General features: G+C 38.8%; 1 protein-coding gene across 1 annotated transcript; it reads right to left on the bottom strand.

Moving 5' to 3' along the window:
• Nucleotides 1–2,628: 2,628 nt before the first annotated feature.
• Nucleotides 2,629–23,185, bottom strand: ZNF475 (zinc finger protein 475). Its single transcript, XM_058824373.1, is given in 5 exon segments — nucleotides 2,629–2,780; nucleotides 6,009–6,189; nucleotides 12,811–13,332; nucleotides 13,334–13,489; nucleotides 23,093–23,185. Coding segments are annotated over 5 exon segments (1,104 nt in total).
• Between the last annotated feature and the right edge of the window lie 4,775 nt (nucleotides 23,186–27,960).

Genomic DNA, 27,960 nt, shown 5'->3' with positions numbered 1-27,960 from the left:
AAGGGAACAATATGCACTCCTATGTCAGTGATTTTTATATTTCTACATATTTTGGAAATCATTGTTCACATGAAGTTGTGGAGGGAAGGGAATGCTACAACCCTTGAGATCTTTCCAAGGGCTGTTGGCTGCAGCTGAGCTTCTGCGTGCTCTGGTCTCACCATCAGCCCTCACAGCCCAATGCTGACTTTACTCTGTGAGTGGTAAGGCTCACCATTTCTCAAATCCCACACTGAGTTCAGAACTCAGCAGCAATCACCAGCCAGCGGAGACAGCTCTTAATTTGGCCGATCCTCATTTCCCTTTTTAAAAGATGATGTGGAAAACATACTCTAGGCTTATAGCTTCAGGAGTTCCCCTACAATAGTATTTCTGGATAAGACACAACATACACTTAATATTGGTACTTTTTTATTGTTCATAAACATTCACATCATCAGACAGATTTTACCGCTTTTTGAGAAAAAATTCTAGAAACCAAAATATATCCAAGTGTAGAGCTGACAATGAAACACAGAAAACATGTTCTGGGTGAAATCTCTGACAGATTTAGAACCATCAAGATACTAAATCCAACTTTCAGAATTACATAGGGACTCCAATATATGAATTCCACCAAGAGGCAGAGCTGAATTTTTAATGGCAAACATTGCAGTGACTCTGCAAAGGCTTACTTTCTTTAAAATATGTTTTTGCTCTGGAAGTGGATGTAGTGAATCTCGATGACCCAATGAGGCAGATGTAACCAAAAAATGCTTATTGTGTCTAAGAAAAGAAAGTATTCCAAGAAGAGCAAGAGGGGACACAAAGGTGAGATTGTATGATATCCATAATCCTCCAATTACCAAACCACTTGTCAGTGGGCCAGCCCTTAGTGTGACCTCAGGTGCTTGCAATATATGTTGCCAGCCAGCAGCTCCTAGGAGTCAGTCTAGCAATCACAAACTAGTGCCCCCATTCTTCTGTCCTCAGACCACATGCCTTCTCCCAGCCAAAAGAAGGAGGGGTGGCACTGGTCCAGCTCCGACAGCACCTCTTCTTACGCTGGAGACACTAACAACAGATCTGCAGGGTTTACACAGCTTTGCTCTGTAGAACAGAAACTGAACCTTTGACTCCTGAAGATATCTATCTTCAGACTATACAATCCTCATTCCAAAGATGAAAGGGCTGCTGAGGTACCATTGATTGTTTTGGAAATTATTTTCACCAAAGAATGCTGGTGCTTTTCCAGTCTGAATTAACAGCCCGCCAGGGCTGGAGTCAGGAGTATTTCTCTAATAACAGAACAAAGATATTGCTGCTTGTTTCACTTACTCCACAAATCACACAGCTTGATTGCTTGGAAAAGTTGTTGGTACCCATATTTCATTTTAGTGTGTATGAAAGCACTTGCTTCCTCTGATTTGTAAGTACAATAGTAAGTGTGAATGCTCTGAGAAAAGTCACATCAATCACATAATACATAACATACAACTCTAGGCCTTAAGCCCATACATGATGTACAGTTTCTTTCATGATATCAGGAAGCCTAGATTGATAGTTCACAACTTGTACTGGATTTTGTCATACCTTTTGAATAACCTCACCCCTTAATAAAAGGCTTCAGAGTAAGTAAAATAATAATTGCTCTCTGCTGTACCTTGTAAAAGGGAGTATTGCTTCCTTCGTGTGTTTAGCCTATTCCTATACTGATGTGTTTTGGCACTCATTCCTCTACATAAGGTAACAGCATTTTTCAAAACAGCACCTTCAAACACCTTCCCCATGGCTTTCTTGTATAATACCCATTCTTCCAGCCAGCACTGGCTCTGGTATGGCCACAATTGGTACAGAGGGGAGGATGGTATTTTATGCCAGCCATCTGGCACACCATGATCATTTTGTCTTGACATTAAAATGTTTATTTTACAAAATTCATGACCAAGATGTGCTTCCCTGACTTACAAATTTTTTTACATGAAGAGTTTACTGAGCTGAGGATAAATCACATAGTCAGCCTAATTCTTAAACAAAAAGAGGGCACTTCTGGGTGTTTTTTTACAAACAGCCTATGTCTGCTTCTACCACACAAGTGGATCCCTTTACATGAAAAGGTTTCACATGTAGCAGTCAAGAGCTTCATAAGATGCAGTTACACGTGAATGTGAACACTGGAGTGCTCCAAACGAAAAAAACCCCAAAAACTGAAAAACCCAAACAAAAATGAACAAACTTAAAGGAGCTACATGATTTCTCTGGTTAGTCAAGTTCGGCTAAAGATCTTTACACCAACCAGAGAGTCTTGGAAAGAGGAGAAGCGAAATTTTGTTTTCAATGAAGTAATTTTCTCTATTTGACTTTACGCTTTAGTAGCAACAGCTGATTTTTACTCTGGAGACTTTTGAAGCACATGATATCATTACACAATAAAGTTTTGGTGACCATGTCTCTCCAGATGAATTTTATTTCTCTCATGGTTTGTCTGAAAGGCATGGGTGCATGTGTGTGTATTCATGTGCGCACACTTACACACACACACACACACACACACACACACGCTTTATTTAGCTTAGGAAAAATGTGTGTCTGTCTGTCTGTGTATGTGTGAGCAGACGTGCATTTGTATGCATGTGTGTTACATCCACTTCACTTTGCAGGTTTCGGTTTACAGGACCTCTGGTGGACAATCAGTCTGTCTGGAAGAAAAGTACGCCCGCAAATATCACATGGAACTAACTGGGCTTGGGCACTGGTCCAGGCAGCCTCATTTAGAGCATCAAGATCATAGAAACCTTTGGCTGGAAAATTAGAAAAAGAAAGTATCAGCTTTCATTCTGGAGACCCACATTCAACTCTTTATGGAAAATATTTTCAGGAAATACCTGTTGACTGAGCCTTTCAGTTTAACCAAACCATATTGCTTTTGCAAATGAAAAAGAAAAGAAAGAAGCAAAAGAGTAAAAAGTATATTAAAAAGACTGGTTTTTGTCCCAAGGGTTGAATTAAATTAACTTCAAACTGAATAATTTTGTATTGTATGAGAGTACAGAGAAAACATCATGCTGCGTGTTATGATCTGCATTCTCAGCTAATTATTAACATCTTTGCATAGGTACTATTATCAGCAAATTCACTTTTTGGCTTTGCTTCAAGCTCTGTTTAACAAGCATGTGTTATCTGACCATGGCTATGGGTGGGAGCATATCGTACTTGAGAATATGCTCTTTGTACTGCTCTGGACAAGGGGCCCAATTTTCTTCCTGTTAGAGTCCATGTAAGTTATACTTAAAAAGTAGAGTAAATCTTAGATAAACCTAAAACCTTACAGACAAAAACTACAGTACTTTAAAGCCACAACTTCCTGTGAAGTCATTGCAGTGATGCATCTATTGTCATCTAAACACTAATCCAGCCCTACCCTCAGTTATTTTCCACTGTGGGAAGCATGACTGCTCTGAAAACTCGGAAGCATTCTTCAAACACTCAGATGTGTTTTCAAGATTTAATTTGGGTAAAAAAAAAAATAAATCTTGTTTACTTTCATCTTGAAATGGACTTTCCTTTCGAAATGGATTTTCACATAGTGTTCTTTCAAACTGATTTGCCAAAAGGCCAGGCAGGTTGCTTAATACCTGGATTTAGATCTTAAGGATTTTCATTTGAAGTGCATGCACAAAAAGGTCTACAAAGTCTACATGGCTCAAATTAAAGACGTATTTGCTTCACCCTTCTTATTTGGTATGACAATATAGAAAAAGATTTTAAAATCTTTTTTGTTTGTTTGAACTGTTAGCAGTGGACAATTTTTGAAAGAAAAGGATTTTTGCATTTAAAAATATTTCATGGTTTCTGTCATTGGCTCATGATAGAGCTCTTCATTAAAGGCCCATACAATTTTAATATGAATCATATCCAGTGGTTCACATAACCACAATAAGCCTTAGATCTCTTAATATGCCTGTTCCTAATGTTCTTTTTGTTAGAAGAGCAATCAAGTTGTGTTTCTTTTCTTGGCTGAGACAAATATCCCCTCTGCTAGCAGGAAATGAATGTGTATTTTCTGTACTTTGGAAAGTTTATGGAATATTAAAAAAAAAAAAAAAAAAAAGAGGAGAGGGAGAAAGAGAGATGACTTTCTCCTTGCAGGCATGTGTTAGGCATTCCACAAACAAAACACTGTGTAATGAGGGCAGTGGTTGTCTTCCCGTGGCACTTCAGTTTTCAGAAAAAGATTTATGTAAGTTATAAAAAGTTTTATGAAAGCAGTTAATATTTCTGAGCTTTTTTTGAACATTGTCTATTTCATTCAACAACAGGGGTAATCCCTCCCCCCTGAGCTAAGAAACTGTGAGACATGCAGTACATGCATGTGGTCTGAAGGTCAGTTATAGCATTTACCACATGACCAAGAGTAAGTCTTATGGAAAAAGAACAACACAGCTTATTTTCTCAAGGCCAGGAATATGAGGCAGCTGCAGGGGGAACAACAGTTTTAGCTCAAGCTACAGAACAGATCAGGCTTGCATCAGCAGGCATTTAGGGACAGATGCTGGAAGCAGGTCAGTATCCCCAGAGGAACCGTGGGCACACACCTCACAGGAGATTGGAGGCGCCTGTGATATGACTCATTGAGTAAATGAGACAACTTTCTGATTCATATCTGGGAGCCTTCTGCTAGATTGTTTTCTCAAAGAGTGGTTGTCTCTCTGCTTTCACTCCTTCAAAATAAGAATAGTGTATTTCAAAATAACCTGATTTGCCTTTTTGCATCCCCCTCTTTCACATGGAATTCTCATTTTCTCCATCTGTTTTACCACACAATGTGTAATAATTAAAAAGTGCTTAACATCTTAAAAGGCAAATACAATGAAGATGTCTTTTGAACACATCTTTTACTGCAGATTCAAGTATGCCACTTGGCATCTGTTAACCAAGTTCCGATTTTATATTACTTCAACTTTGATTATTATTTTGAACATCTGGTTAGTGTTCTCAGTGATCCTGCTCTCTTCTGCATGTCTTCTGAGGACATATTTCTTTGTACTGCTGTAAACTGATCTGGTGTATGACTCTTTCACAAGTGAGTTGTAGGAGACTTTGTCTACTTTTCCAGACATTTTGGGAAGCTGAGGGAAATTGTGGGGAATTTTTAAAAAAAAGTGTGTGTGAATTAAATGCCTGTGAGGAAGTGGTCCAAACTTGGCCCAAAGTAGCTCAGACGGCTGGCAGGGCCAGGGAAAGCATCCAGCAAGAAAGGTGAAATAACTTTATGTGGGAGTGGGAAGTCCTGGGAAGAGCTTCCAGGCAAAGCATGTATAGGAATTCCTTTACATCCTAGAGTGAACATATGACCCTCAGATACATATGACAGCCCATCTGTGGGGATGCTGGGGATCATTGGTGTTCATTGATTTGAAGAAGTGGAACCTTAGGAAACAGAACCCACAGCACAAACATGTAAAATTGGCAAAAATTAATTGTTTGGTTTGTACTACATATATATTTTTCTCCACTGTGTTTATATTACAGTGTCTCACAATGAAAGCTTCTGAGACTTGTAAATAAAAAGGCATCAGTATGGACTGTTGACTGTAGAAGAATCTGGCTGAAGTATCTATACTTATGTTGCCTGAGGACATTTTATTTTAATGATTCTGTGTCATGCCTGCACGTTATTCTTGGATGTTTTTGCTCATTTTAAGACGTGCCTGTGTTAAAAGAAGAAGTCAAAAAGTAGTAGTGTAGCTGTGAAGCAGGTTGCTAATCTATTTGTGTTTTGATTCAGGACACATTGGCACATGGAGGGGAATGTCCCAGGAGCCATGTTCCATAGATAATGACTACTTTTACTTTCAAGACTTTATTATAAGGTTTCCTTCTGTGAAGCAGAGGGAAAGCTTAAAACAAGATCTTGACAGTACACTGGAGAACAAAGTACTTGCAAACTGTTTACATATTGCTTTAAAATATTTTTTTAATTCCTCACAATTTTTTGCTCATCTCTCATAATTTAGTCTGTAGCTTACCTTGCACAGTCCTGACTTCAGGTTTTTTGGGTTCTGGCCTTCTCAAGTGCTTGGGGAGGTTTTCATTCTCCTGGTGCCATTTTTTCAGGCATTGTGGCTCATGTATACTAATAGATTTTGTTCCATACTCACGGCCACATATGTAGCAAATCACTGTTGGTGGCCGTCTTATCACTTTTGCCTGCAAATAACAACCATGAAGAGAAATAAATATCGTTTTCAATATTCACTTTGAATCAGAATGCCTTTGTATGGAAGCAATCATGTAGATAAGGAATGTGTTATCTGTGAAATCTGTGTAACTGTTTTTTTCAGTCTGGTTTTGTTGGGAATCAGTCCTGAGGCTTGTAAGAGATATTGCCTCATTAAGTGGGCACCTGGAACAGGCAGGTTTCTGCTGCAGATGCTGATGTGTGGGACTAATCTATACTTAAGTGTGTTAAGTTTCCTCTCTTTGATTTTCATACCTGAAAGTTCATGAAAATGCTAAGTCTTCACATGCAGAAACAACACCTCTGCTTCATCAGGTTACAATGCAACATTCATCTTAAATGGCTGAAGTAATTTTTTACTTACAAATCAGATGTAAAATGGAAAGCAGCAACAGAAGCTTCATCAGCTGAACTCTTGATGTCTAGTACAATAACAGAAAGACTCCATCTTCTACCAGAACACAGCTCAAAGCACTGTGTCCAGCCTTAGTATCTCTCTTAAGCAGGACAGCGAGGGCAGCTCTCCCAAGAGATGATTGTGGTTCTTTACCTCACTTTTGACACAGATTAGTTATCTGGTGGAATTCTTGGCCTTCAAAGATTAAAACCAAGCCAGGATATTTCAGGATGAGGGGCAAAAAAGAAACTGCTGTTTGTTTATCCCAAAGGCCTTAGCGTGAACTTTGTCAGTGACTGCAGCAAGGGCAGAACTGGACTCTAAGCAAGTCATTGTTTCCACACTGAAGATCTGCTTTTGTTCTCAGAGGAAAACAGCTCAACAACAGAAGAAAAAGTTTCCTCAACCCCAAACCTCACAAATACATAATCTAAGGCTGAAAAATGTATAATTACTGTGGTATTGCAGATTATGGACTCAGCTGTGTCCTTAGGCGCGTCTTGGGCTAGGCGTGGTGTCAGCACCAGCCGTGCTCAGGAAGTAGGATAAAAACATGCTGCAGAGAAGAACTCTGAGGCACACAGATGTGTCTCACAACTGCCAGCACTTCCTACACTTCTGACTGCAGAATACCAGTAAGAGATGAGCTATCCCTGCCCTCCTCAAGTTAGACGGACAGCCATGCCAGACCAAATACAGGAAACCTTTCTCACTCAAACAAGAGTGGTGGGGGTTTCATTTTTTCCTCTGCTGCTGTGTAAGACAAAGCATAACCTGTTCCCGTATTTATGACTCTTTCTGTCAGCCCATCAATGTGTTCATGAAATTCTGGGCAGCTCTTCTTGTATTTATGTTACAGTCTGAAAATGTCATTAGTGAACAATCTCCATAAGATTGCCTTCCTGTATCACACATGTAATCTCACTTACATGAAAGAAATACTACTCTATAAAGTGCATTTTTTCTGGGAAAAGTTGGACTTCATCTGGAAAGTTCTCACAGTGTCTTGAAAAGACGGGCTCTCCAAGGACATTTTCATCCTCTTGACTTACAAATGGAATTTCCTTGCTATCTTTGATAACACAGTATTTTATATAAGCAAATTTTCTAATATATGTAAAAATACAGCCTTCTTCTCCTATTTTTAGATGAATACAGCAACAGCTATTTTAAAAACATCTTATAACTTTCCATTATCAAATTTCAGTTACTTCTTTACTTCAAGTTGTGAGCTAGAACTTGTCTGATTTTCAAGTAAGACTCTGGGTTCAGATACAAAGTCTTCTAAAGACACTATACATTTATTTGTAAGCTCTGGAGAGCTTTAGATAAGGAAACTACAATCTAAACTCCTGAGGACAGAGAACTCTTTTTAGTGTGCATTCCTGCTGTGGGTATGGTTATACTATTTTAGAAACGGTTTCTTAAAAAATGCTAGGTGTAAAATCATTGGGAACACACTTTCCCCATGAGTTCTCATTAGGTGGGTTTCTGCCATTCATTTTAATAGTTACTTATTGGCTACAAACTAGGAAAGAGCAATTTACTTATATTCAGATTGTAGGGACTCTTCCATGGTAACAGAATAAGAAAAAGAAATCCTAGTGCAAATGCAGAAATTTTTTCAAGTAGAAATGTCTGTCTTTTGCAATTTCCACAATTAAAAATGGTACAGAAACAACAGGAGAAAGCAGAATTAATTAAAAGAAATCAGATCACTCTTAGGATAGAATTATTTTTATTGCTGAAAAATACTGTGATTGACTCATCACCACACATACAATTATATACACAAATTGTTCTCTGCACACATGTTTAAAACCTGAAAGAGATTAGCCTAACAATTGGTAGTAACAGATTTTTCTTTTTTTAACTGTGGAATCCAAGATATGATAAGCTTTACTTGGAATTTCTACAGCTGATGATATTTACCCTTCATTTCTTTTTGTTTTCAGTGTGTCTATCCCAAATATAACATCTGGAGGCCTGCAGTTTGAAACTAAACTATTTTTGGAAACACCACAATTTTCCAACCCAAACTACTCACAGGCCAGTGGCTAGGCTGTCTGTTCACTGCTTTGTTTTTAACTTTCAAAAAGGGTTGTAGGGAAGGTCTGTTCCTGAGGATATGTGTTATTATAAAAATACCTACAAATACCTAACAGAGTAGTTAGGCTTTCCTCTGGTGTCTCAGTATTTTCTTTTTTACTCCAAGACTGCTAAGTATGTCTGCGTGACTATGAATGAAGTTATTTAGTTCAGAGGGCCATGCAACTATGTATTTTCAATAGACCTGACATTACTTAAGGTTAGCCCCAGGCTGCTGTTACAGTGTTACATGAGGTCAAATCCTTCCATACTGCACAAAGCTTTTTATTTCTTCTTAAGTACACACAATAAGACTGAATCCCAAACTTCCCTACATAAATATTTATCATCCAGGACTGCACACACCTCTTCCCTTATTTGTTTAATTATCCATTTATTTTAATGGGAAGAGGCGGGGCATCCTGCTCTGGGATGGAGCTCTTGTCATAGACTTGAACTGCCCATGGATTAGAGGCTCAGGAAAAGAATGGTGCAAGCACTTAGTAGCAGCAGTCTATTGCATGAAAGCAACCCTTTCCACACATTCCTCTCAGCTAAGTAAAAAACATTTTGCATAAGGATCATGGACAAGGTATATGGTGGCTATCTCATGACTATCCAAAGCTGCACTTCACAGCCTACAACAGCACTCATGTTAAGATCACATGCCTTGAACAGCAAGGTAATTCTGCAAGATTATGCATACAATTAAAAATATTACTCCACTGGAAGCATGAAATACCCCATTTTGCTCCTGATGTTTTTTTTTTTAAATTGAGTATGTCAGTACAATAAATAGCGCGTCCATGTACAAGCAAAGGAAGGAAGGACACGTTCCCAATGATAATACTCAGTAAGCTTCATTCAAACCACCCATTCACTGTTCATTCTCATCTAACTTTCTATATTTGCAAATTTATTTGTCAGTATTCTCTAGGAAGGTATTCAAAACCACTGCAATGAGGCAAAAAAAGCTCATTGACTTTCCAACTTCATTAGAATTATACTGCACCTGAAGAAGCCTTCCCTTTACCAAGATACTACATGGTTTTAGCCTAGAGTAAAATACAACATCAAAGTTCTTGCTACACAAATTTTAAAGATTTACATTGTGTTAAAATGCATTACAATTCAGCAAAGGAACATCAGTGAAATCTTTTCAGGTAGTTAACCAGATAAGAAGAAAACAGCAGATGGCAGCACCATCTAATAGGCTTTTAAGATCAGCGTTATCTAATGTCAAAAACCCCATAACTCATATACACACAGCAAGTTATTGGTGCTCACTTACACATATCACATATTTTTGTCTATGACTTGCACTAAAACAGAATCTGTGTTCTACAATAGAACATTGACTCTGTTTTAGTGCAAGTCTGAGTTTCAGTAGCTGCACACACCAGTTCCATTGTTTGGGGTATCACAGCAGAATCCAAAGCAGAATTTCTGAGCTGCTGTGACCCTTGAGAGTCTCTAACCAAATGCTGTTATTCTACACAGTCAGACATGATTAACTCAGGTGTGTTCATTGATTCTGAAAGCGAGGAGAGGTACTGGAAGAGACAGCTTACAGAGGCTGTTCAGTCTCCACCTCAAAGACATTTAATGCAGAACTGAGAGAGTTTGTCAGGAATGATACTGGCCTAGTTGATGCCACACTTACTGAAGGGGAGAGAACTCCAGGGCATACAGGCAGAGGCATACAGGGAGAAGTGCTTGCAGTTGTAAAGTTAAAATGCACTTTACATGGTATACGACTAAATCAGTCAGAACTTTATTTTGAAAATAAGGAAAATCCAGATTTTTCATTTAGGGCATCTTTTACTGCATAAATTTATTTAACAGGAGCACTAATTCTCCTAAATATATAAGGGCTGGGTGGTTTTTTTTCAGTTATTGCTTTCCTCTGATGTTCTGCTGAATCAGGGCTTTATGCGAGTAATTAAATAATTCACTGTCACAGTGAGTAAGTCTGTTAGATGAGAGAGGGACTGCCCCAAATGCTTTCCAGCCAGGACCAGAACAGTAGCCATTTCACTCCACCACTAGTGAAGCACTATTTTATAACGGTATTAATAAGCAGCTGAGTAGCTGGTAAGGTGAGCAAAATGAAAACCATATGCTGGAAAAAGAGGAAGACTTTAGTGGAGACACAGACCTTGATCCTGTTCATAATTAATCTGCAGTTATTCCATATGCCTAATGCTTTTCCAAACCCTTCAATGTGTGTTTTCCACACCTTTCAAAATGTTCAACTGGAAATGAAGATTCTCTCACAGAGAATTTAAATCTACAGGGAAGTGGCTTCCTTTGACAGCTTCTTATAAGTTGTCTGCAAGTCCAGAGGAACCCCTTGGATCACAGGATATTTCTTTCAATCTTCCCATCGCATCTCTGCCTTTAATGCATAATTCTGTACTAAAGGATAGACCTCAAGAGATGTAGAATCCATTATCTCTTCCTGAAAGTCATTGTTAATAATAAAGTCCTTCAAAGTCAATTACAAACTGCAAGCTCTACAGTCTTATTAGTTCTGCTGCAACTGATGAACTGTAACTGCTTGAAATTACATGAGGAAACCTGTTGTTCACACAGAAGGAAGGACAGATTTGAACAGATTTCATTTTGGCTCTGCAGAGCTCACAGAAGTAAAAAGTGGCAATAATGTTGTTGTTCAACAAGTCAGCAGATGTGAGTGAATCCACAAGGGGAGCAGATATGTTGTGCAAGAGGGTAACTTTTTTTACAGATCACTGTCAGTGCCAAACCACACTCTAAACTTTTTTTTTATGGGACCATAATTATAGAAAATTGCCCTCGCCCTCTCTTTTATAATCTGCAGGATTATGTGTGATAGATTAAACTCTCTGCTTCACAGCCATGTCTTTCATTGAACAATCACCTTTAGAGCAATGACAGGTCTTTGGGAAAGAGCACGTTGTAGTATAAACAGCATCACTTTTCCTACAACTATAAATGCAGATGTGTAGCACTTTGAACTGCTTGTGGATAATGTAAAATTTGCTGATAAAGGCAAATTTGCTAAATATATATCAACTTTCCAAAATGTATCAATCAGTGGCCTCATAAAGCATAATAAATATATTCGCCAAAATATATCAATTAGTGGCCTCATAAAGCATAATAAAAAAGGGACTCCTGAAGTTCTTAGTCTCATGTGAGCTAGGGTAATGCTATTATCTTAATTTTACTCAGCAGCTGGTAAACTGACATGTTACACACTTTGCCTTCTAAAGCATCTTAAAAAATGCTCTGCATAGCATTGCATTCCTTTGGTGACTGAGAGATCTAAATCCCATTTTCGAAAGAAATTTAGGCAATCAGGATTCCCGCCTGCATTACAAAAAAAAAAAAGGCCATTTAATTTGGACACTGGGCCTAAATTTAGACAACTATCTTACAAAAATCCTGGCCAAAGGACAGCTTGTGCAGAAACAAATGCAAAAAAAATATCCAATTTTCCAAAACTCTGTGTAGCTTTTGGATAATGTGAATCAGCTTCTTTATTCTTGGATCCTGAATCAAATTCAGTGGAAAAAAATGTGCAGTCTTATTTATTTTGTTGTTGTTATACCCAGAACTGCTGCCTTTGAACATGCAGTCCTCAGTAAACTGATGTTGCATGCCAAGGTTAAGAATACCAGTAGAATATGAAAATCATGTTTTGAAGTGCTTGCAGGACAATGAAACATTGCATTTCATGTTAACTAAAGAAAAATACCTAACATCTCCTAAAACATATGACATCCAAACCTTGCCTGATCTGCTCAAGAGAATCTCCTAGGGAACTAAATCAAGCAATAGTCCCTCTTGGGGATATAACTCTTAAACTCTCAACAGAGAACCCAACTACTCCCATTCAAAAGGAAAATCAAAATAAATAGGAATAAGTAGTTTCCCTTAGTCCCTTCCCAGTATTTCCCTTTTCTTTATCCTCTATTTAGCAGAGAAAAATTTGCATGCAGTTAAAAGCTTCTTCTGAAGAAAAGTGATTTTAAATTTGATGGCAAGCCAATCTCCCCTGGAGTGCCAAGCATCAAGATGCATGCACACCCTTTCATACAGGACATGGTTAGCAATTTACCTGGTCTGACACAGCTGGTGCAGCCCTGCTCGTTCCTTGATGGGTCTCAGGTTGAATACCACTTGCTGGGCCAGGTCCAGATCTTGGTGCTTTACCAGATTTACCAGCGGCAGCGCTTGGTAGCCTCGCACCGCTGCCGCCTCCTTTGCAGCACCTTTCGTGCACAGGGAGACGCTCAGGAAAAAAGGTTCGGCCACACTTTCTACAGGGCACCAGCTGGGCTTGAGCACTATAATAAGCTGCTTCATTTTCATCTGCAAGTGTGTAGGAACCAGAACCAGTAAGGGCCTCAGGTTTCTTGGGCTCTGGCCTTCTAAGGTGCTTTGGTAGCTGATTGTTCTCAATACGCCACTTCTCCAGGCACTGAGGTTCATGTATAGCAATAGATTGGGACCCAAATTCTCTGCCACAGATGTAGCATACCTTGAAGGGAGGTCTTCTTGGTGTTTGAGACATGTCTGAAGAATTTGACTGTTGTGGTATTATTGCAGTGCCTGGTTACCTCTTCTGGGATCCAGATTCCTAGATGTACTACTTTGGGAAAAATTCTGGGAAGATCTGGCACATAAGATCATGAAACTTGCTCTAAAGGCAAGGTGTTAGAGATAATAATGGCTTCTTCAGCGCTTGATAGACTACTACAAGTTTTGTTCACATTGTTTTTCTTGACATATGTTTCCTTAAAGAGTATAACATTTCAGGAAAATTCTCTCTCCTACACATAAAGAGTTTGGAAAAGTCTGGTATTCAGAATGATTCTACATCTTCTTAATCCATTTTCACAAGCCAAAATATATTAGGGACTTCAGAGCTGGAACACTGAACCTTATGGCTGCTTCAGTAGATAAGGAGATTTCTGTGTGTTATCCTTTTGTCTTTTGTTCTACACATCCCTGAAACAAATGAAATTAGTATAAATTAATAAATACATTCTCTCTAGTTAAGGTTACCAACCACTGGTTTTATCACAAGGAACAATTAACCATACTAATCTTTTATATTTTTAATAGCAGATAAATAACATCAAATATATTCTTATCTGTAGTGATCAGCTGAACAATGTAAATCTGAAATTCTGGTCCCAGAGGATTGTAAAATCATGAAGGACATGAAATTTGATGGGTTTGCACAAACTGAAACTGATGACATGCAAGTGGCTTGGTGTATAACCAGTATGCTTTACTTTCAGTTTCTGATAGAACTGGTATTTCTGGCAGTCTTCAACATCGATACTTAAACATCATTTCCCTGTATCCAGAGACATAAGAAAAACTCTCTCATTAGAGAGATGTCAATGTCCAATCTACAAAGGGACAGTAAGAAAGGAAAGTATTCCCAGTCAATCTGTTGGCTGAAGGAGATTATTTAGCCCCTTAATTCAGCACTTGTGGTGTCACAAACTCTCTGACCAATCTTGATTGTCCTAGTACAAGACTTATTAATGAAATGGAGCAGGTTTTTAATAAGGCTTACTGAGGTGCTTTGGGGGCTGAAGTACATGCTGGATGAGAGAGAAAGGGCACTGCCTTTGTTCAGTCTCCAGATATTACTAAATATGTTTCAGTTTTTCAATGTCCAGTGTATCCCTGTAAACAGATAAATTTGTGCTTTATCCCTTAAATGTTCATTTCTTACAGTATTTTGGGCTGTTCCTCCAAAGACTAGAAAATATAATTCAGACCATACACATATACTGCAGAGGCTACTGGTTTAATTGCATGGTAAAATAAAAAACCAAACTAGCACATCACATAGATAGATAGGTAACTGCCAAGGACAGTACTTTATCTGTGATAGAAGAAATACGTGGCTGAAGTCATGTTGCCCTTACTGAATATTCCAGACTTTATCTCAATCCTTCCAAACTTGTGGGGCATTCATAATACACATACATATGCACACTGGCTGTCTTGGTGTCTTGGTTCACTTCCCCTGCTGCAACCTGGATATTTTTACTGCTTTTTTGCCATGTCACCATTCAAGACTCTGTTCCCACTCAACAGCCTTTTCACCCTCCTCTGTCCCACTCTAAACCCCCAGGCTGACTTTTACTATACCCAACTGCAATGACATAGTTTTGTCATTAATTTTGAGATGACAAACTTAAACTTTCTCTGTGTTACTGAGAAGCAACTGAGCTCATTCTAGTCTCTTACAAATATTCTAGGGGGTACCTTAAGTACAGGGGCAACAGTGAAAAAACAAGTTGTCACCAGGTTCATGTGAGTAGTCATCCTTTTGTGCAGCACACAAAGATGTTTAGATTGCTGCATTGACACTGCTTGCTTAAATACTCACAAAACTGAACATTTCTGTGACACTTGGGATACTTTCTTATTTTACAGATAATTCCTGTGAAGCTTGTATTTATTTGTAGGAAAACTGGAAAATGTGAAGACTATCAGACCCAGTCTGTGATTTGTGCTGGAACAAATCTGTGAGCAAGTATGTTGTGGCTGTTAAAAATAAAATTTTTGAGGACCATTATACTTGGCGCATTCAAAGTTAACACCTCATCCAAAACTGTATTAGACAACTGCAGTCAGTTGAAAAACAGGGTGAAGTGTGTGGCTGTAGTATCCTGTCATGTCTGAAGCTATCAGGTGTATCAGGTGCACATAATATATGCTGATGGTTACAATGAACTATAGTACTGGAATTTTTAGTTCAGATATCAAAATAACAGGTTCAGCAGTATGTGAAATTTAAATGTGCAAACTAGTATTTAGGCTACTGTACTGCAAGGCTGTTTGAAAGACTGGGAGTGTTTCCAAGGAGGGTGGCCTGTTGGATGAATCCAAGTTGGGAAATAGCCAAGCTCTTTAGGAGGATGAAGGGAATGGAAAGCCAGGGAAACATTAAAGGGTCATGAAGGCAGGGGAGATAAAGGTTATTGGCAGGTCACAGGAAGGGAGCATAAGAAAGTTTAGTAACATTTCAGGGAACTTCTGAACTTTGCAAGGTCCTATTTATGTCCTATTTATTGATTTATGTCAAAAAGAAACTTTCTCATACCTGAGAGGATTCTTAAAGCAACAGTGAACACTGAACTGCCTGCCATATGAAGAATGTTAGGTGACTAAATCTGTTGCCATTAGGAATGAATCAGTCAATAAAAGGTGCTATAAACAATCTATTAACAATATAACCTATTGTTGGATTTCCAAGCTTGCTATTGTAAATACTTCATAAGAGAATTATGCTTCCTTGTGGGGATTACACAATTTGGTCTACATTTATTCCTGCCAACTTCACTGTTATTATTTGGAAACTTCCTATAAATTCAGTGTGAAATGAAAAGGCATATGAGCAGTTCAAATCTTCTCTCAAGCTCAGTGGTAAAGATGTGGGAGTAAATCAGGACTGGGATTTAACAATTCAAAACATAAAACTTTCTTATGTTTTTCTTTTTAAAACATTGCAGTATGTTTTAATAAAGCAGGAAGGCACAGTCAATCATTCATATAGCTATGGGAAAACATTTCTCTCCTCTGCAATTCCAATGAGGACAACACTTAAAAACAATTTCATGAACTGCAGTGACATCACTTAAAACTATCAGAGAAATTCAATGTAATTAAAAGCAAATTAAATACTATGTATAGTTTAGAATCAGGATAAGGGCTTCTGTCTAATCAAAATAGAACAGAGTGATGAGAGCACAAGTAGCTCAATACTTCTATCACTTTCTTGTCCTGAAGTGGGAACGGGAACTCTTGCGCACAGTTTTTGAACTTCACCTAATCAATTGCAACAATAACATTATTGCAACAACAGCAACCATAGCATTATTAACAACGCCAGAAATTGAAACAACATCATTATTAACAATGCTTCACTTAAGCTGCCTTCTCTTCGCCTCCCTGTGTGATTCAATCTATAGAAGTGGAAACTTTTTCCCTGAAACAGCCTTCGTTATGTCTTGTTTCATGACAGTGTTGGAACTTGGAAGCAAAGTTGACACATACGTTTCCTATTTCCTGTATGCAGCCCATTTCTGAAGAGCAACCCTCTCTGTTTTTCATCTCTCTCGATTCTCTCATGTAAACAATTCCTCAAAAACCATTATAAAGTCATTTTATAAGCCTGGATTCCTTGACTGAATTGAAAAAAACATACTTGTGTTAGCTGGGGGATTAAACTGGCTGTTTCCAATGAATCTGCAACGCTACTGCTTTTGACTTAGCTAGAATTCCACACGGAGACCTCCCAGCTATAACAAAAACAGAGTTTACCTAATGGAAGAACACATTGCATGAAGCTTCCTACTACCAGGACATAGCCATGCTTATTCAATGGACAAAATACTGGAACAGCTGTGAGAATTTGGGGATTCTGTTTTTGTACAGTTTATGGATGCTGACTGGTATCACAGCCTTTCCATGTGTAGCTGTATCAGACTGTAAACTCTGTTTAATCTATATGGCTGGTTTAGTGTCACTGTTCTAATCTGCTACCACAGAAAGATAAATTCTTGCACCAAATAAACACAGAGCTTTCAAGCTTACAAGTCAAAAGTGCCCCAAGAACCTCTCAGATATATTTGACTCCATCTAAAAGCAGAGACAATTAAAAAAAAAATCCCCTTGGACATGCTTGGCTTCATCCAAAAGCAGAGACAACTTCCAGGAAGACCATAAACAGGCAAAGTATGCAGTGGGAACCAAATACTTTGCTATTTTTTTAAGTGCTTGATAAAGCTGAGAAGGATTTATATGGAGTACTTGCTTCAGGTGACAGTGGCTTAAATCCACGAGGCTCTTTGGAGAGGTCATCTATAATTGTAGAATGCTTACAAAAACCAGGAATCCCATAACAGAGTTATAAGAATGTCTGCATAGGTTGATCTGCTGGAGGGAGAGGATGAAAGGCTACACAGACACATAAATGAAGAGGAAAACATATGGGTTCAAATTGGTGGCAAACACAAAAGCCTGGCAGAAGCTCAGCTACAGATAGATTGTCAGCGCCAAAAAAAAATAGACTAATTTCAGCCTGCAGAATGGAACTGGTTCATCCATTATCTTGGATTCAAAAACACTTGGTTGTGTGTACCCTCATTTATGTAAAACCCCACTTCACTCTGAGTTTTCCCTTTGTTTGCCTGTCCACCATGCAGTGCTTGGAACCAAAGCTTTCTGTTTGTGACACCACTTTGTTATGTGGGTCATTTAATAAGGGTAATTTATGTACATTGGATTAAATTCACAAGTACCCTAAAAGAAAAGATTTTACTTGTAGTACCTAACTGTACTGTTATATAAACTGGAAATGCCTCAAATAGCTTTAAGTGAGAAGCCACAAGCAAAAGCTTCTTGTACAAGGGCACCCAGAGATCCTGGTTTTTCGGTTTGGGCTGGATTCTGTAAACAGACAAAGGAGAAAACTTTGTTAACAGTATAAAAGGATATTAAATAAGTGATATTAAATAAGAGATATTAAATAAGTGATCTGCCAAGCATAACACAAGAAGTCTGAAAAATAGGAAAATTAAATTTAGATTTTCTAGCACCTCCATACTGAATCAGTCCAGTCACAGGATTTTCTAAGGCTGACCCCTAACTCTACACTCAAGATAAAAGTAAGTCTTTTTTCTCCACTTTCATGGGTTCTCTTTATATTTACATATAAAAAGAGGTGTCAGAAAGAACAAAATGACACCATCTGTTGAGTGCCAGAAAGCATTGCTTCAGGCTCGTTCTAAATAAAATGTTTTCTATGAGGCTTCCCATTATTCTTTAAGGGAAAGCAAACAAAATTTAACCAGCATCTCACACTTTATTTTTTCTTGTGTTAATGTTTTATATTGCTCAATTATAAATCATTTTAGAAATCTGTTAAGACAAAGTACTCAAACATAAACTGGACAAAAATATTGGACAATTTGTAATATCTTACTGTTGGATCTGTTTTTCACTGCAAGATAAAAGGAAAAAACATTTTTATGTTTCCAACAATATTTTTAGCAAATTAACCACATATTAAAAACCTCACATTTTTCCAGTTCAGCACTACATTCTCTCCACAGTGTCTGGCTGAAAGAATCGCCTTTGGTTAGTCCTAGAGACAAATAATTTCCTTCAGTCATGTGAAAAGAACAATCTATTATTTTATGGAAATAAATACCAAAGTTTACTATGTCAACATGCTTCATCTTTTCACAGCTGAGCATGATCCATGTCCTTATGAATCCTCCTCTCTCATGAAACCACCTGCAAGCTCCAAACATACAAATATTGGCATATACGTCACTTCCATCAGTTTCAAGACTTTGTAACACCTAATATCACAGGAGCCTGGCTTAAATGTCTCAGGACCAATGCACACTCAGAAACATCCCAGTGTGCAGCTTGTTCTAGCAGAGGCTCAGGTGCACACACACCTTTTCTCCCCCGCGATCTGCAGCCCAGACAGTGGTGGTTATGCCTTTGTCTAAAGTGGATACAGCCAGACAGGAGGGCAGGACAAGAATACTCAAAACCACACAGGCCAACTTAAAAAGCCATTGTGATCTGATATTTGCAATCAGGCAAGAACTCTCTGGGAATCTTCTAGTGAACATTTTTCTCACTGTTTAAAGTGTTGGTTAGAAAAAACTGGAAGTTTCCTCAAAGATGTATCCTGTATGACTTACACAAGAGAGAAATCGTGGGTGTCTCTAAGCCTGTCTGCATGTGTAAGATAAGGAAAAATACATATCCCAGAGGTTGCTATACAGCTCTTATAGAGAACTGTTTAAGGTGTTCTTTGTAATGAGACAATCAACCTAGTCAATGCTTTTCACAATTTTCCTCTGACCAATGAAATGACCAGATCCTTCACTGAATCTGATTGCCTTTCTACCTAAAACCTACCTCTATGGGTCACTCAAAACGTCCCTGGTATCAACAGTAGCCAGTGTATACCTGGCATTTAAGAAGATCCTATTTACAATTTTGCAGTAATTAGTTCTACTTTACTTAATTAGTTCTATGTAAGTTTGTGACTGTGTTACCAGAGAAAGCTGCAGACTGCTTCTAGAGACCCAGTAGTTCTTTCATGTTATTATGTCCTCTGCCAAATGTAAGAAATAATTCCTTTGATTTGAATGAGATCCTAACATTATGTGAAGAAGTTAGGACTGCTACTAGTTAAAATACATGGGAAAAAAATGAAATATTTTTAGTGAAAAAGGGGTAATTTTTTAGACTTTTAGCATTCAAAAAACTTTTAAAATTCAGTAACACGATTCTCTCACATCTCAGATATCCTTTACACTCTACAGTGTTCTTGGTTTTTGTATTTTGCTTAGTGATGCAATACGACTGAGGGTGAGGGTAAAATTTACCTTTGCTTTACTCACAATTATTTAATGCACTCATCTCATATTGTAAAGGAATAATATTACTGCCTCCACACTTATTCTTGTGCAAAAATCAGCATATATATTCCCAATTGAGTGACAATAGGGATACTTATATATAACATTCTGAATCATCTTCAGTTACTAGCACATATCTTTGATATTTACCCTGCAAATCCTAGATAACAGATGTGCATCAAATAATGGATAATAATGAGTATGTTAACCCTGCCCACAGCACTCAAGTATGAGAGAAAACAGACACTGAAGTATGCTTACAGAGCTCAAGGTAAGCAACCTCTGCTTTCCAGCTCAATTATCTTCGTGCAGCATTTCAATTTCTGGAACTCACATGCACAGAATCAGGGTTTTTTTTTTTCCCAGGGATCTGGATGATGACTATGCAATTATTTCAATATAGCAGGGTCATCCTTAGGGAGAAAAAAATGGTGGATGGATAAATGCATATTCAGTGAAACAAAAAAATAGAAGCCAAGAATGTCAGCTTGTACAAACTGACACAAGGCAGTGGAAGTCAAAAGGAGGAGGACACTGCACATGTGCTGAGAGCCTCTCCCTGCAAGTGTAAAGTGATTCAGTGATGGAAAGATATTTTTCCCGATAATCTGCAGCAATACAGTTACATTATACAGGCTAAAGTAATCTAAAGTGGAAAATGTTCTTTTCTTTTACAGTGAAAATCAATCTTAATAGACCGATTTTTCTGAATAGGAGAAAAACTGTTTCTTCTGATAAATGATTCCATAACTAAGGTTTTTGGTACTTTTGTTATGAACAGGATACTCAGATAGACAATCTGATTATCACGGAAATTATTAAACTCAGCAAGATGGGTCAGCTACTAAAATACGAAAACTAAATGAGCAGAGAGCCACAAGAGCAGAAGAGAAGCTGAGGGAATCTAGAGCAGCAGATGAAATTATCTTAAGTGGAAAATGTCTAGAAAAGCAAAACTCTGGACATTCCAATTATTTTGTGAAATGCTGGAAAACCTAACAAGACATTATTAAATACTCATTGTTGCATGAATAATGCAGCACATCCTAATTCTTTGCAGAACACTCATGATGTAGTAACACAAAAAAGAAAGGGCTGCTTACTAAATCTGTTACAGAAAACAGCGTGGTAGGAGGGCTGTCAAAACATTCATCATGTCCATCAAGAGCCTTAACAGCACTATAGCACTCATTCTGAAGGCTTTGCTTGTAAAAAACCTTAAAAGCATCATTCTTCTACATTACTGTTTTTCTCCTCCAGATTAAATCAACAATGATTTACAACTGGTGTGAGAGGACATGATGGATAAAGGTCATCAAGTTTTACCTGGTACCCCTGGGTCATGATGATTATGTAACTTGTCATGTTTAATGAGCATCTTTTTCTCAGTTTGCATTTGAAGCATTGGTCCATATTGTCCTGTTTTCTGTCTTATAATTCTTTAGGATTAAATTCCATGTGCCAACAAAAATACATATGGAATACAAGCCTGAAATGTCCCCAGATGTAGCTTAAAAAGAGGTATGTCCAAGCTCCCTACTGAGTAGCCGTATTTTCACCTGTTTATAAACCAGTGCATTCTCTTAGAGATCAATGTCCTACAAAGTTAAGGTGATAGAAAAAGTAAATTTTAGTAAAATATATTAATTTGTAATGAAGGAAATGGTATTAGTTTGTGACTTGGGAGATCAGTTCTGTTATAGTACCTTAGGAACACATTTTGCAGTAAGCTTTAAGATAAACCACTTGGAGAGCAAAGTTTTCTGTTTCTGTTGTGCTTTCCAAACAAAACAAAGCAAAACAAAATGGCTTTTTTATTAAACCTTTTCATTATTGTTATGTACCACATATTTTCTAGGAACAGAACTGAGATAATTTGTTATATAGGGCAATCAGCAATTATGTGTCAGGTAAGGCCGCCTTTTGCAGAGAATAACATTTCTGCCTTTCAATGTCCATATTGTTAGCATGACTACTGCAGTTGTATTGTCCTGCCCCTTAAAACACACACATAAATGAGGAGTGGGGAACCAAAAAGTCAGAACATCTGACCTGGTAAATGTTCATGCACCATTTTTTCCAGGCCACGCAAACCTCTGCAGAAACAAATTCCACAGAACAAATGCATTATCCTCACAGTAAGTACCAATACAAGTGAATGTATTACCAGCTAGCTGGTCTAAGGGTACAAAGTCACACAAATCTCTGTTGATTGACCTTTCTGCTTATTTATAACTGGGCCCCTGACCTCTGCAGGAATCTCACCATCTGGTACTCAGGGGAAAGCACTGTTTTCCTTGGATGAGGACAGGACACAGGACTGCATAATTTAAACCCTGGCTGACTGAGGCTCAGGCCACTCATGCTGTCAGTACCATCTTCACAGGGAAATCAGGTGAAAACCAGCAAAACTGGGTTGTGAGTTCAGAGGACCCTGCGCCGGTTGGCCAGGCAGAAGAGTAGCCTGAACTTCAGGAGAGAAGCCAAAGTATGGTTCCTCCTCACCCAACCAATCTTCCACCGCTCTGCCCGAAAAAGAAGAGTTGACGGGCTTATTCAGATCGAAGGCTCCCGAGGCCGTGGATGGCACCTAATTTTCCATGTCCTCCTAGACACCTATTACCTCCGCGTGGATCACAACTCCCTCATGCGCCCTGGGGCTGGGTGTCTGCGCTGCCGCCGCCCAGGGCCCGGCGTGCCCGCTCCGCAGGGAGGGAGGCGGGGCGGGCGGGAAGGCGCTCACGTGGCCGCGGCCAGGCCGCACCGCCCGCCCTGCCGCCGCGCGCCGCCGTTACCGCGGCAACGCCGCACCGCGTGCAAATCCCTGCCTTCGGCGCGGCCGCTGATTGGCGAGGGCGGCTGTCAGTCACCGCGCGGGCGGCCCCGCCCGCGGGGCGCTGAGGGGCGCGCAGGGAGCCGCACGAGATGTCTTTTCATGGCGGGCTGAGGGGAACGCCTGCCCAGCGGCGCACCGGGCAACGTTCTGTGGGGAGTGACTCCGCTCAGGCTCTGCATCCTTGCGCAGAGACCCTTCTCTCAATCCCTTTCCCCTCTTGTCTGGGGGAGAAGGGACATATGGCAGCATTGCGAAGTCCAGGCAGCAGAGAAGGATAAGCATGGTGAGTCCTAAATCCATCTCCCACGTAGGCACTCTTCTCATTCAAAAATTTACACTTTTCGGCCAGACTGTTTTCAACACTTTTCCAAATTTAACTTTTGCAAGCTTCATATTTTCCTTGGAAGTAAATTCTTACAGAAACAATGATAAATAATTGCTACAAGAAAACACCACTGGTTCAAACATTCCCATGGCAAGTGTCCTCTGGTGGCAGTGCCAAGAGCAAGCCAACAGGGCCGCTTTCATGCTGCCCTTTTCTGCATAACAAACTTCAGTTGTCACTTAGTGAAAACTTAAAATGCACAACAGGCATCGTTTGTGTAGGGTCATGCCAAGAGCAAGTGTTCTGCTAAGCAACAGAGATCTACTGCCAGCAAATTCTAGTACCTGTTTGAAATGTTTGGTGTGCCTGGTGTGCTGGTAAGGCAGACGTGAAGCGAACCTGCCAAAGAGGCTTTTACAACATCACATCCTTCAACCAGGTGAATTCCCAGGCCTGAGGCCCAAAGTTATACTTACAGAGATGTAAAATATAGCTTTCAGAGATGTAAAATCATGTTGTCTGATCAGAACATGTTGCACTGCACAATGTCTGTGTGCAAAGAAGGGAAGTGATAGCGAGTGAGGCCTTTTGACACTGCAGCACCAGGAAGCCCAACAGTTAATTCACCTTTATGCTGTGTACGACAAAGGGTATTCTTCAAATGAGTAGCACCTGGATTAAAAGCAAATTACATTTAACCTGCACTTTGCCTTAGGGGTTAAACACAATTTGTATTGCACCAAACTTATTGTCAGCGTGACACAGAACTCCTGCCTTTTGACAATTAATATGCAGACCCTCTTTTTAGCAGTATTTGCAGAATGCTTTGATGCCATAAAAAAACAAAGAAGAAATTATTTCACCTCCGTCACTGATTCTATCACCCAAGACTGTTAGTTTCAAGTTATTTGAGGTTACAAAACTGATTGTTGTATGTGACAGATAAACAAGTACAAAAGAATAATGGTGCAGTTACAAAGTCAAAATCTAGGAAGTGCTAAAATTAGAGTGACCCTTCGACTCACCAATCTAACAGAAAGTTTATAAAAAGATAATAAAAGTATCTTTCCATGTTGTAAACACCTACACTGACCTATGTGTCTTCAGAAAATAAAAAATATATTTCTCCATTGTATGATTTTAGGTAGGACTGTTGTTTCCACATGAGCTGTCTCAGATGTCAACTCAAAGGTCTGAAAATAGTAAGAGAAGTAATCTCAGTGCAAGATTTAGGAAAAAGACCCTAACATCTTGCTCTTTTTTTCGTTTAAATTAATAAAAGTGGTTTCAGATCACTAGAAATTAGGAACAATCTAAACAATATTACTATTCCAATTTAAAAGCCCACCCCAAATCTTAACAAAGTTCTCATCGAGGTGTTGGAATACATTTTCTGTTACAAGTACCACAAATAAAATAGATGGGTTTTTAACAAGTTAGTATGTATATAAAACTTGGTAATTTTTCATATAAATTTGTACCAACAATATATTAAAAATGGATGAGAAATTTCCAGCTGAATTCCTGATTGGTGTATTATGTATGTATGTAGGTATGTACATATGCTTGTGTGTGTGGAGATGTTTAGGTACTTGAAGAAGCAATAATGGACAACCCTGAAAAAAAATTTGCTATATTACATATGCCATACATGTGGTTTACTTTTCCAGCTGACTGGTACAGATCTCTGTGTTATTTTAAATTAAATGGTACAAAATTGCATTTAATCTCTTCTGGTTTGTATCTTTTCCATACTCCATTATCAACTCTTGCTGACTAGATAGAATGCAAACAAAACCCACAGGAATTATTTTTTCCCCGAGAAAGAAGAACAGCAGAAATGAATTGCTCTCCCCTATGTATCTTCTTAAAGCCAGACTCTATCACATGGTGGACAAGATACTCCCTAGAACCGGCTTTATTATGTGAAGTAACTGACATTTCTTGTACATGTGCAATTAGGGCACCCTGGAGCAACAGGAAGAGTCATAGAGAAGCCATGGGAAACTTATCATAGGATATCAATGTGTCTGATAATTTCCCAAAAGGCCTGAGACAAACATCAATAAAAATATTTGTATCCCAGCAAGACAGGAACAACGCTGATATAATTACTTTGCACATATTTTTGTAACCGTCATTCCAGCTAATAACTGCTTTGCTTCTGCTGCCCTATTTTGCTTCTTTCAAAACTCTGGGTGGGATCCTATCTGAAGGTCAACTTGGAAGCAGCAGAGGAACAATAAATAAATCAAGAGTATGAAAAATGCCTTTAAAAGTAGCTTGGATGGGGTAAAGGTGAGAGGTCATCAATTGCTAGGACTTCTTTATTTTTACTGTTTATTATAGCTCATTTGCTCATGGAGAGAAAACAAATGAGGCAAGTCCATTTTATTATATATTATTTTTACTTTCAGGATTGCTTTTCTGAACGTTTGGAAACATTTGTTATATGTCTTTCCCATTACCAGTATTTCTTTTCTTTGTGTGTAAAGCAGTAATATTAGCTCCACTGAAGATTTTCCTATGACAACATGTTTTGGTAACTGAAGATTTAAGAACTTAATATGATTTGGTTGTTGTGAAGACATTACTTAGGAGACCAATGTATTTAGTTTGTGACATTGCCTTGTTAGGTGCCACTCTTTTGCTTTACTCGCCAGGTGAGCATGCAGACCCTCCTTCAGAGCATATCTTCAAAGAATCTGAAAGAATGTCAGTAAATTAATTACCCTCTGTGTTCTTTAACTTTTCTTTCCTGAAGAAGAGAAGGGTTACACCAAGGCTGAAAGGAATGCATGCCTTGTTTTCATTACCGTTTCCAATGGACAACCAGAAGACAGAAAAGATTATGTTGCAGCTAAGAACACAGTTCAAACGTGTACAACCAGATTTCCCTTTGAAGCTGGAAGTTTTCCCAGGAAGATGGATATGGCTGCAGCTGAAGCAACAATCATTTTTCATGAGGTGAAATACTGCCACACATTCCAAGGCTGAACTACTCCAAGCAAATTACACAGTGTTAATGACATTTCCCCGTGTGACCACCTGAAAATACCTAGTGCTTTTTTCACCAGAACTGTGTTATCTCACAATTATGCTCCTACAATACCTTTGATAATACTTGTGAGTAACAAAGATTGGTGGGAAAAATGTCAGATCCTCTGAATTAGGGTCTTTAACAAGAGAAAGAGGAATTCTGAGAAAGAATTTTGAAACTCCAAAATGCAGTGTGAGGGAGGAAGGAGCCTTGTATTTGGACAGAAAAAGAACAAACCCAGTATTAAGAAGTAATACAAGAATAAGTGGCAGCATAAGGATTATAAAATTATGAACTTCTCAAAAAAAAAATCTTCCAGAAAGAACAGGTTTGATTAGTGCATTGAATTTCTTTCTCTTGGCAAGAAGGTTTTATTCAATAACCAAATCATTGGTTATTAAAGACACCTATAGCTGTGCAGTGCTGTAGCTGTTAATATTACATTCTCAGCCCATCACAAAGGATGCATATTATATTGCTCTGGACACTGTTATTAGTTAATGCTCCCTTTTCAGGACTGTAGTTGCAGGACATGGTAGCCACGTTTATTGGCCTGCCTTCCCAGAAGGCAGCTCGAGAGTCATCACTCCGCAGACACCAAAGCTCTCTGCTGTGAGTTTCCTCCCCTGACTGCCAAGAATATCAGAGGAATTGGATTTGCAGAAACCCGAACTCCTTGCCTCCAGCTCCGGGCAGCCCAGGGCTCCTTTATACAGACTATACATTTCTTCCAGCCCCCTCGGAGTGGCTGACTCATTGCAGCCTCACACAGTCTGCCATTTCACACTCTTTCCTCTCTTGTTACATCCCACATAGACAGCCACCATTGCCAAATCTGCCCCAAGAGCTGGAATCACCTTGTCTCCAGTGCATCCCCCTTTACCCTGCTATCATGGTGTCTAGCCATCAGCAATCTTGTGCCCCAAGCATCGATACCTACGATGCAAATTGGAACAGCAGTGTGTCAGCTGCAGGGGACCCCAGCTACATACACACAGTATAGTTCGGGATGAGACAATTTTCTTGCAACAGATGTTCCCCATTCCAGTCACTCATATTACTGCTGCCTGGATGCCCTTTTTCTCACATATCCTTTGTACATAGCATACACTTTTCATTTCATAAGCATCTTTCACATCAAGAACATAATAGGTAATGAAGGCTTCCAACAAAGCAGAAAAAGCTTAACTGCAACAACAACAAAAAGAAAGAAAAAAGAGGCTGAACTGTGTAAAGTTAAATATAAGATCAACCTATTTTAAACAAGAAGGAGTAAACTACCAGAGGAGAAACTGTTAATATGCATTGAGTTCTTCAGCCCCTCAGGTCTCCATGTCAAATCCACGTGACCTCAGGAAAGACAGGCTTTAGGCTAGCTGCAAAATTAGTTGGATAAAATACTATGGCCATGTTACACAGTAGGTCAAACTAACAATCTGTTGATCCCTTCTGGCTCAAAAATCTATGAGTCAAGTAATTCTTCCTAAGTGGCCCCAGCAGGGATTTGAGCCCTCTGTGACTTAAACCCCTGCCATTTCTTCTTGTGTTTACCTGGTAAAGATTTTTATTTTTTAGTCTACTAGCCTTTT

Source organism: Ammospiza caudacuta, chromosome Z (genome assembly GCF_027887145.1).
Source record: "Ammospiza caudacuta isolate bAmmCau1 chromosome Z, bAmmCau1.pri, whole genome shotgun sequence".
In the NCBI taxonomy this organism is placed as follows: Eukaryota; Metazoa; Chordata; class Aves; order Passeriformes; family Passerellidae; genus Ammospiza; species Ammospiza caudacuta.
Note: the sequence above shows the minus strand (reverse complement) of the source record. Positions and strands in the feature narration are given on the sequence as shown.